General features: G+C 35.2%; 1 protein-coding gene across 4 annotated transcripts in view; it reads left to right on the forward strand.

The window, feature by feature from the left end:
* The window catches only part of mtor (mechanistic target of rapamycin kinase), a 344,442-nt gene that overhangs the window by 210,913 nt on the left and 121,273 nt on the right, over positions 1-12,256 (forward strand). For all 4 annotated transcript variants that reach the window (XM_067394176.1, XM_067394175.1, XM_067394174.1 and 1 more), the window contains 2 exons: positions 2,124-2,249; positions 11,423-11,554. In XM_067394176.1, the coding sequence (XP_067250277.1) occupies positions 2,124-2,249; positions 11,423-11,554 (258 nt within the window). The remainder of the gene's footprint in view (positions 1-2,123; positions 2,250-11,422; positions 11,555-12,256) is intronic.

A 12,256-nucleotide genomic window follows, 5' to 3' on the forward strand; every position in this document is an offset into this window, starting at 1 on the left:
CTGTTTTTGCTCTTCCTGCTCCGTATTGCGCTACTGACCCTTCTGGGGCTTGGCCCCGAATTGCTGCTTGCAGCTATATTTGTCAGTTATAATCATCAAAATTCAAAGAAATAAACATTTGAAATATATCAGTCTGTGTGTAATGAATGAATATATAATATACAAGTTTCACTTTTTGAATGGAATAGTGAAATAAATCAATTTTTGGATGATATTCTAATTATATGACCAGCACCTGTGTAATATATATATATATATGTATGTATGAAGCGTTTCATATTATCATGGTTTTGCACACTGAAAGATTATTAATAGCCTATTTTGTTCTGTCGTATCTATCATATCTTGTTGCCCCATTAAAAAGCTGCACAATACATTTAAAATAAGCGTCTTTTATTCTTACATTAATATAAATACATTAATATAAATACATAAGAATACAAATAGTAATTTTAAACTTTTTATTAGCATTTGGATTTATAAAATTACTGTGCAAAGTTTTTTTTGTTCTCCCCCCCCCCAAGAATTAGGCTATAATAGTTTTTGCTGCTGAATTACATACTCACCTAGTTTACTTATTTATTTATTGGTCAGCTTATGATTATATATTTTTATTCATTTGTAATTTTTATCTATAATGAAGTGTGTTTGCATTCTGGATTGGTTAACAAATCAAAGAGTGACCATTAGTTCCATAAATACAGATGCAGGCTCCCACTGATAAATTAATTCAACAAAGGTAACCTCTTTTGCTACATATTTTTAATGGTTTAAATGTGTACTCTACATTTTTGATTACTTATGAACTATCATTTAGCCTACTATATGTTGTGTAGGTGACTAATGTGCCCTACCATCACCAATAAATAAATTACTTTTAGAGCACAAAATTGTTTACAAGAGTACAAATTTCTTCATTGATCTAGTCACTTAATTTTGCTCTCAGAATGCACCAGATTTATGAATGTAAATTTAAAATGTACAAAATGCCCCCGGACCCCCCTAGAGGAACCGATGTCCACCCACCACAGTCTGAAAAAAACCTGTGGGAAACACTGTGTATATATATATATATATATATATATATATATATATATATATATATATATATATATATATATATATATATATATATATATATATATATATATATATGTATGTATATATATATATATATATATATATATATATATATATATATATGTATATGTGTGTGTGTGTGTATTTATGTAGGTATGTATGTATATGTGTGTGTATAAAATTTAAGATAAAAGTTACATAAATAAAGGGTTCATCAAACTATTCCAAACCAATAACTTCCAACTGCTGTTGTTGTTGTTGATGTGTTCCTTCATCAATAGTCCTGTCTTTACCTGGCAGATGCTGTATGTGAGAACATTTTGTGGTTGGCTTGACATCAGCTCAGTAGGGTGCTTTGACGTAGCTCAGCTAGTGCCATTGCAGAAAAACAAACCATTAACAGTGTGAACTAATGGTGCCAACTTAGAGACTTTTCCATTCATAAAGGCGTAAGAGTGCATAGCTGATGTATCATTGACAAGGAAATGTTAGTCAATGGTAATTGGTCAGCCTCAGTCTAGGAGAATTACAGACACAGGACACTGTGTTCATTTGTATTAGTAGGGGTTAATGTACAGTCATCTTTTCATCTATATCAGCTAAAGCTGCACAGTTAATTGTTAAAAGATCTCAATCACAATTCAAGCACCCATGCAATCTTATTCGTAAATGGCAATGATTCTCCTGTGTCTATTAAACCTTTGACAAAATCACAATGGAACATTCAGATCTGCATTGACATTGCCACTGACCCATAGATTGCAGTTGTCATGTATAGGTATTAAACAGCTTCACAAACAGTCTTTTTAACAACAGTATCATTATTTGTGTGTTACAAATATTCAAATGATCACAGAAGTACTGGGATAAAAGTTGATAGTTCGGATAAAAACACTGATGTCTATTGTAGCGATCAAAATACAGCAAATCACCTTTTGAAAAAACGTTTTAACCAATTTCCAATTTAATTTTACTCTAATCTAACCAACCCAAGCTTCAGCATAATTTATATATGTAAGTGCTAAAAATGTGATATTTTTCAGGGTTGCCAGCGTATTGTGGAGGACTGGCAGAGGATCTTGATGGTGCGCTCCCTGGTCATTAGTCCACATGAGGACATGAGGACGTGGTTGAAGTACGCTAGCCTCTGTGGAAAAAGTGGAAGACTAGTAAGAACAACAGTGTCACATCCAATCTCAAACTCATTATGTAACACATAAAATATCATTGCTCAAAAGCTCAAGCTCAACTTCACAAAAGGAAAAACTCAGTTGTGGAAGTTTTAAATATCTTCCAGAATGTGACAGTGTTTAGAAATTAAACTTCCTTGTTTGTTCAAAAATAATTTTTTTTTTTTTTTTTTTGAAACCAAGCTGCCAAAACAACTAGTTTTTTACTTTCTTCTCTTTATTACATAATAGAGATGACTACATCTGCATAAAACTGCCTGCACAGACACAGATCATCCCCTCCTCGACCCACCTATTGGTGTGTTAGTGAAGTGATATGGACAGACTGAAAAATTTTGGGATAAATGGACTAAAAATAACATTACCTTCCAGAGGATCCTAAAGAGTTTTCAGATTTTCTTTGTTGCAAAAATGTTTGTTGCTGTTTATGCATTGGTAAATCAAGCCAGTGACTAAACTGTCTACTTCACATTGCTGTACATAGTAGCACAAATATCATCTTATTATCTATTATCTTATTTAGATTGTGTGTGTTTTTAAATCTTACTAACATGTATTATTATAACAATTAGAATGATAACATATTATATTAGTATAATTATTATGCTGACCATTATTTGTTATAACAAATAATTCTTCCACCAAGCAGTGTAGTTCTTCAGCAACATTTAGCATAATGGTTGCCAAGCAACAGCTACACTCAGCATTGCCACATTAATACTGTTGTATTGAGATCACATTAATGAAAATTATGAGTATTTTACAACAGCATTGAATGGGACCCTGACCCCTTGCCTCAAAAACATGAGCTCATGAGTCTTGAGTCTTGACTTAATGACCTGTAGTGACGATCAAAAGAGCAGGAAGCCACTGAGAGATTAGGGGATGAAAGACAGATAATGAAAGCACTGTTCTTGTGGACTCAAAGACCTTGGTGGGGTCAAGATTATATTACTGTCTCAATGGATTCTGATTGACTTGTTTATTTACAAAGAGATTGGTTTCTAACAGATGTTTTTTGTGAACCAGAGAAGTTAAGGTCTTGAAGTCAGGCATTGAAGATTAGTGCTCTGACTGTGATCTCCAGATAAGCAGCTTAATTTATTTGGCTGAATCTCATAAAACATGTCAGATTTCACCACAAAATGTATATACTGTATATAAGAAAAAAAAGTCTGTTTTTAGAACCTTTTTTCTCACCATTAAGATTATTTAAACTCTCAGTTCTGTACACCTGGAATGTTTTTCTTGTACACTTTATTTTGATGGTCCACTTTAGACATTCTTCTAACTATAAGTAACTTTGCAACTACATGTCAACTAGCACTCAGAGTATTAGCAGACTGTTGGGGTGTAACGGTACACTAACATGGGTTTGGTACCACAGGGGGAGAAAACTTAAGCATAAAATTGCTTTTTTTCTTATTTTTTATTAAACAGTGGGTTATTGGACAAATTGTTTCTCTTTTTAAATAAATCAATTAATTAATATTTTCTTAAGGATAAAAAAAATCTATCTCAGCTAATGCTGTAAACTATATACAGGGAGCCCTTCCTTGCACTTTACTATAATATTAAAGGTTACAATTAACAACAGAGCCCAAACTATTAAATTCAGTTTCTATTTAGTTTTAGACATAATAATCAACACACAAATAAAAAAAAAAAAAACATGTAAATTGCACATAAGGCAGGTTTTGCATTAACTTCTAAATCTAATTATAAAATTATTTTTCAATTATTTTTCTACTCCAACTCATTTTTGAAATATGATTGTTAACACAGTTACTGTCATAACTTGTTTTCATGACAAATTTATTTAAAAATATATTAAATAATTAAGATATTACTAACAGGTAAAGTAAATATAATGAATATATAAGCTAATATATATGGAGTTAATATTGTGCCATAATTAAACAAACAAATCCAGCATTTTGCAAACAAACACGATCTGCTTTGCAAAGGAAAACTCGACTCGCAAACAAACAGAAAGTGATGTGCAAATACAAAGGTCAGTTTGTATTGAAAATGCAGAGGAGTAACAAATATATGTATTGTTTTACAAATATAAATAAATGAGCCTACATCATATTTCACAAATAAATACAAACTAGTCTCCCGAGAGAAGCCCTGAAACATGCGTTTATAATAATAATAATAATAATAATGATAAAAAACAATAATAATAATATAACTGTTTCATAGTGCCTTTAAAAGTTGCATCTCAAAGCGCTTTACAAGAACATACAAATACAAGGGAATAGAGGAAATAAAAGATAGAAACATGCATCAAAACACATTTTAAGACATATATAGTTATTTATATATAAAACAAAATAGTCACCTATTGAAAATACGTTTACAAGGAGTTTACAGCTGACGAAAATGAGTGGTGAACAGGTGAGTTGGGCATTTCTCAATACCAAGTAAGCAAAGTTTGGTAATTCTACATTATCTGCAAAATGTAACAGCAGCAATCTTCATAACATCACTCGGCTTGCTCTGGCTATTCCGGTTATCTTTGTATGTATAAACGCCAGCAACATGTTATACAAAACATGTTATAAAACACCAATCTGCCTCTTTTCATTTTCATTTAAACATTACAAAACATTCAGGCAAATCTTACATTGATTATCTTCATTGCATGTACAGTACCAGTAAAAAGTTTGTAAACATTAAGGTTTTTTTTTATGTTTTGAAAGTAGTCTCTTAATCTCACCAAGGCTGTATTTATTTGATCAAAAATAAAGTAAAAACAGTAATATTATTGCAATTTAAAGTAACTGGATTCTATTGTATATTTCAAAATGTAATTTATTCCTCTGATTAAAGCTGAATTTTCAGCATCATTTCTCCAGGCTTCAGTGTCATGTGATCCTTCAGAAATCACCATACTCACCTGTTCACCACTCATTTTCGTCAGCTGAAAACTTCTTGTAAACTTTTTTTCAGGCTAGCCTATATGCAAATATATATATATACAGTATATCACAGAAGTGAGTACATCCCACACATTTTTGTAAATATTTTATTTTATCTTTTCATGTGACAGCACTGAAGGAATGACACTTTGCTACAATGTAAAGTAGTGAGTGTACAGCTTGTATAACAGTGTAAATTTGCTGTTCCCTCAAAATAACTCAACATACAACCATTAATGTCTAAATCGCTGGCCACAAAAGTGAGTACACCCCTAAGTGAAAATGTCCAAATTGGGCCCAATTAGCAATTTTCTCTCCCTGGTGTCATGTGATTCATTAGTGTTACAAGGTCTCAGGTGTGAATGGGGAGCAGATGTGTTAAATTTGGTGTTATCGCTCTCACTCTCTCATACTGGTCACTGGAAGTTCAACATGGCACCTCATGGCAAAGAACTCTCTGAGGATCTGAAAAAAAGAATTGTTGCTCTACATAAAGATGGCATAGGCTATAAGAAGATTGCCAAGACCTTGAAACTGAGCTGCAGCATGGTGGCCAAGACCATACAGTAGTTTAACAGGACAGTTTCCACTCAGAACAGACCTCGCCATGGTCGACCAAAGAAGTTGAGTGCACATGCTCCGCGTCATATGCAGAGGTTGTGTTTGGGAAATTGAGGTATGAGTGCTGCCAGCATTGCTTCAGAGGTTGAAGGGGTGGGGGTCAGCCAGTCAGTGCTCAGACCATACGGCGCACACTGCATCAAATTGGTCTGCATGGCTGTCGTCCCAAAAGGAAGCCTCTTCTAAAGATGATGCACAAGAAAGCCCGCAAACAGTTTGCTGAAGACAAGCAGACTAAGCATCCATGTCATGTGGTCTGATGAGACCAAGATAAACTTATTTGGTTCAGATGGTGTCAAGCGCGTGTGGCAGCAACCAGGTGAGGAGTACAAAGACAAGTGTGTCTTGCCTACAGTCAAGCATGGTGGTGGGAGTGTCATGGTCTGGAGCTGCATGAGTGCTGCCAGCACTGGGGAGCTACAGTTCATTGAGGGATCCATGAATGCCAACCTGTACTGTGACATACTGAACCTGAGTATGATCTCAGGGCAGTATTGTTGTTGGTGATTTTAATATCCATGTAGATAATAAAAAAGACTCATTGGGATTGGCATTTACGGACATTCTAAATTCTATAGGTGTTAGACAACACATGTCAGGACCCACTCATTGTCGTAATCATACTTTATATCTAATATTGTCACATGGAATCAATATTGACGCCGTTGAAATTCTGCAGCAGAGTGACGACATCTCAGATCATTATCTAGTCTCGTGTATACTACATTTAGTTAAAGAGGCTAAACTGCCTCCCTGCCATAAATATGGTAGAACCATCACTTCTACCACTAAAGATCGCTTTATAAATAACCTTCCTGATCAGTTTCATCACCTTAGCATACCAGACAGCTTAGAAGACCTCGATGTTGCAACAGAAACTATTGCCTCTGTCTTTTCCAGCACATTAGATTCAGTCGCTCCTTTGCGTTTAAAAAAGATTAAGGAATTTAATCCAATGCCATGGTACAGTGAGCAGACTCGGGCCCTAAAAACTGCAGCCAGAAAAATGGAGCGTAGCTGGAAGAAAACAAAACTAGAAGTATTTCGCATTTCGTGGAGAGAGAAAATGATTGAGTACAGAAAGGCCTTAAAAACTGCCAGATCTGCCTATTTTTCAAAACTAGTTAGAAGAAAATAAACACAACCCTAGGTATTTATTTGATACAGTGGCTAAATTAACAAGAAATAAAGCTTCAACTTCTGATGTTCCCAAAGAGCACAGCAGTAACGACTTTATGAACTTCTTTACTTGCAAGATTTATAATATTAGAGAGAAAATTATAACCATGCAACCGTCTACTACAGTATCGTGTCAGACATTGCATTGTAGTGTCCCTGAGGAAAAATTCATTTCATTTACTGCTTTAGGAGAGGAAGAATTGTCTAAACTTGTTAAATCATCAAAATCAACAACATGTATGTTAGATCCTATACCAACTAAGCTATTGAAAGAGATGCTTCCAGAAGTCATAGATCCCCTTCTTAATATTGTTAATTCATCTTTGTCATTAGGATACGTACCAAAAACTTTTAAGCTGGCTATTATTAAACCTCTTATTAAAAAACCACAACTAGATCCTAAAGAATTAGTCAATTACAGGCCGATCTCAAATCTTACTTTTCTGTCAAAAATACTAGAAAAGGCAGTTTCCTCGCAACTATGTTCCTTTTTAGAAAGAAATAATATCTGTGAGGATTTCCAGTCAGGATTTAGACCGTACCATAGTACTGAGACTGCTCTCATTAGAGTTACTAATGATTTACTCTTATCATCAGATCGTGGTTGTATCTCTCTATTAGTGTTACTGGATCTTAGTGCTGCATTTGACACTATCGATCACAATATTCTCTTAAATAGACTTGAAAATTATGTTGGCATTAGTGGAATTGCATTGGCATGGTTCAAATCATACTTATCTGACCGTTATCAGTTTGTAGTAGTAAACGATGAGATATCATATCAATCACAAGTTAAATATGGAGTACCGCAAGGCTCAGTACTAGGACCATTGCTTTTCACTCTGTACATGCTACCCTTGGGAGATATCATTAGGAAGCATGGCGTTAGTTTTCATTGTTACGCTGATTATACTCAGCTCTATATTTCTTCACGCCCTGACGAAACTTACCAATTCACAAAATTAACAGAATGCATAGCTGATATAAAAAACTGGATGACCAGTAATTTCCTACTACTAAATTCAGAAAAAACAGAGATTCTAATTTTTGGACCAAAAACTTCTTCACGTAATAACCTAGAATATTGTCTAACACTTGATGGCTGCTCTGTTAAGTCTTCGTCGTCAGCTAGGAACCTGGGTGTGCTCTTTGATACCAATCTTTCATTTGAAGGCCATGTTACTAGCATCTGTAAAACCGCTTTCTTCCATCTTAGAAATATATCTAAACTACGACATATGCTCTCAATGAAGAATGCAGAACAGTTAGTTCATGCGTTCATGACCTCAAGCCGGAACCGGGAACACTTCCTATAACACCAGATGTACTTGTTACATCAGAAAAAGAATGGCATCTACGCTAATATTAGTCTTTCTGTTTATCCCGAGGTTTACCGTAGTCAACCGTATTCGGGGCCGTTTCCAGATGAGACCGAGGACCGGTGCCTTGACACGACCACAACGCAGCCCTGTATCAGCAGAGATCGAGTCGACTAGATCATCCATTGTGAAGACATCATCAACACGACAGCCAATGCCACAGTTTCCTCAAAATTATAATCACGATTATTAATCATGTTTATTCTATCAAAAGAGTAATGTAACTATGGCTATTTTGCAAGTTCTTTACCAACCTACACTTCACCCAAAAGGCCAGTAGGTGGCACAAAGACTTAAATTTAACCAACTATGATAACTTCGTTAGATGGTAAATCAATACAAAACATGGTTTTGGTGAGCGCTTTGTAATATGTATTCACATTAAATTTTAAAGCAACACAATTTGTTTGCAATAAGACAAACCAGATTCAAATTGCCCGGCAAATTCGTAAAGCAAAGAAAAATCATTTCTAGCTGATCAACATTATGAAAACTGGTAAAACCTTTAGGAACTTCAAAAGATAAAACAGCGAAATTCCTAATATTACTTCCAATATTTCCAAATTATGTTCATTTTCATAGAGCGGGCCAATATCGTGACGATTATTTAAAATCAACCGAGAGAAGCAGATATCGTTATCGTGATAAAATGCGATTAATCGTGCAGCCCTAATTTAATTTAATTTGACTTGACATTTGATATTCAACAGTATCCTTGACATTTATTCAACAGTGCTTTTGATCTGCCTGCATTGACACTATTCTTTAAAAGGAAAAATTATATACCAATTATCAATGTAAAGCTGCTTTGACACAATCTGCATTGTAAAAAGCGCTATATAAATGAAGGTGACTTGACTTGACTTGACTATTCCAACATGATACCGACCCCAAACACACCTCCAAGATGACCACTGCCTTGCTAAAGTAGCTGAGGGTAAAGGTGATGGACTGACCAAGCATATCTCCAGACCTAAACCCTATTGAGCATCTGCAGGGCATCCTCAAATGGAAGGTAGAGGAGCGCAAGGTCTCTAACCTTGTCATCATGGAGGAGTGGAAGAGGACTTCAGTGGCAACCTGTGAAGCTCTGGTGAACTCCATGCCCAAGAGGGTTAAGGCAGTGCTGGAAAATAATGGTGGCCACAAAAAATATTGACACTTTGGGCCCAATTTGGACATTTTCACTTAGGTGTGTACTCACTTTTGTGGCCAGTGGTTTAGACATTAATGGCTGTGTGTTGAGTTATTTTGAGGGGACAGCAAATTTACACTGTTATACAAGCTGTACACTCACTACTTTACATTGTAGCAAAGTGACATTTCTTCAGTGTTATCCCATGAAAAGATATAATAAAATATTAGGATGGGTTGTAATTATTTGTGAAATGTGATGTAGGCTCATTTATTTATATTTGTAAAACACAATACATATATTTGTTAGTCATCTGCGTTTTCGCTCAAACTGACCTTTGTATTTGCAAATCACTTTTTGTTTGTTTGCTAGTCGAGTTTTCTTTTGCAAAGTAGAACATGTTTGTTTGCAAAATGTTGAATTTGTTTGTTTAATTATGGCACAATATCAACTCCATAAATATAATGCATATATTTAGTGAAAAACAGTGCTCCCCTGTATTGTTCATTTCTCTAATGAACTAACATGCTGTGGACACAAAATGACTTGCCTGAGGTTAATGTAATTCTACATGAGATATTATTCTCAAGATGTTTTATTGATGTCTTTCTGCAGTAGAAACACTGGTTGAGAGATTACACGTAAATCGCCTGTTCTTCTTTTTCTGTGCTTTTTCCTGTTGTGGTTTATGGTGGTTAGCTAACAGCATTGCCTTACCACGTGTGCCCCCTTCTGGATTGGAATGTGGATCGCCTGTGACTGACTGTATTCGTTGTCTGACTGTATGCTCATATCGTGACGTTTGACTTTTCAAAGGCGTCAGACAACTGTTGCTTTCACACAGCATGACTATCTGGGGCAGGATTCAGTCGCTGCTGAATGAGCACCAATTTGCCTCCGATTTTGGGCATTTTTTGGCAAAAACTGTCAGCGAGTGAAAATCGGTGCTAAAATTTAGCAGTGTGAACTTGGCATTAGGTGTTAAGTATAGTAGAATGAGTTGACATGTAGTTGCAAAGTTTCTTATAGTCAGTAGAATGTCAGTTGCGGGACCAACAAAATAAAGTGTTAGCAGATCAAAATAAAGTGTAAAGTCAAGTCACCTTTATTTATATAGTGCTTTTTACAATGCAGATTATGTCAAAGCAGCTTTACAGTGATAGAGGGCACATCATTTTGGCTGTAAAGCAGCTCTAGAAGAAAATAGTGTCATTGTCCAACTTAAGTAAGTAGTATTGATCAGTATTGATTAATTCCGTTGTAAAAAATAATTAATTTAGTTCATTGATCTATACAGCAGCTCTGGAGAAAACAGTGATGTCATCGTCCAGCTCAGTTCAGATTGTATACAGTGGTGTCAATGCAGGCAGATCAAAAAACATTGTTGGATATCAAGTTAACAGCCACCATTGAATCTAATTTAATGGCATTTTTTGTGGATGTTTATCGTTACACCGGTTTGGAGACATAAACAGACACTTTGCCTTTTTATTTAGTGCTGGTGTTCCAGAAGTTTTTTTTTTTTTTTTTTGTCTTTTTTTTTTCCATCCAAACCCCTCTGACATAAAACATTTTTAAAACATGACATGCAGGTAAATAAATAAAATCTGTTATTTAGTAAATGTTTATTTTTGTTGTTTTATTTTAAATCTATTTACTATATAATTGAGTAGCCCTATATATTTATTTGAATTTTACATTTTCATGATTTAATTAATTACTTTTCATCAACTCTCAAACCTCCTACAGTTCCCACAAAAACCTGTTTTAGAAACATTATAAATATATGATTAGCCTGAGACTAAGCCTGATTAACTAACATAGTTTGGTAAAAGGCAATAACACATTCCTAAAAACCTGATCAACTGTTTGATGCTGAGATTTCATGTCAAATCTTTGTATGTTCCTCAGGCACTAGCCCATAAGACCCTTGTTCTCCTACTTGGTGTGGATCCCTCCAAACAGCTCGACCATCCCCTGCCCACTGCCCACCCTCATGTCACCTATGCTTATATGAAGTACATGTGGAAGAGCACTCGCAAGGTAAACACTCACAAAGTGCACTTGAATCAATGCCCCTGGGAAGTATTTCCAGTCATGAACAGTCAAGTACAGCTTCTGTCTGCTTGAATGTGAAAAAACAAAAAGGGTCTGCAATATCTGGAGGAAGCTATGCATTAGCATTCCCATTCATCTTAAAAGCAGTTGCTTATCTGGCAAATTCAGTCCTGGAAGTACATGACTTGTGTGCTGCAATCTTGGCTCATGGGCACTACAGCCAGATTGTTTTGAGCTAAACACCTGAGCAATAAATGCTATTGACTAATCATTCTGGTGTCACAGGAAAATGACATAATGACAACATTAATTGGCATTTTCACTGGTGAAAAATCTATATAATATAAATATCTACAATTTACATTTTTGCAAACAATTTCATCTGAATTAGGGCTCATACTGTTCCCAAGCTTCATACTGTCAAGGGCCATCAAAGCCTTGTGAACTGAAACTTCAGTAGAGCCAACAACCAGGGCACGCAAGCCCCTTGTAGCATAGTGTGTACTGACCTCCAGAACCTCTTGGTGATTATGGTACAGGGAGACAACTAGGGCCCCAAAGTTACAAATAGAGCATGTACAGACCTATATTGTAAAGACTGGGATGTCATAAAAACAAACACTAATGCAGTATTCATAAAATAACATAATTCACAGTTTTTGGAATGCAGGGATTGTTAATCATTTT

Source organism: Chanodichthys erythropterus, chromosome 9 (genome assembly GCF_024489055.1).
Source record: "Chanodichthys erythropterus isolate Z2021 chromosome 9, ASM2448905v1, whole genome shotgun sequence".
NCBI classification, from domain to species: Eukaryota; Metazoa; Chordata; class Actinopteri; order Cypriniformes; family Xenocyprididae; genus Chanodichthys; species Chanodichthys erythropterus.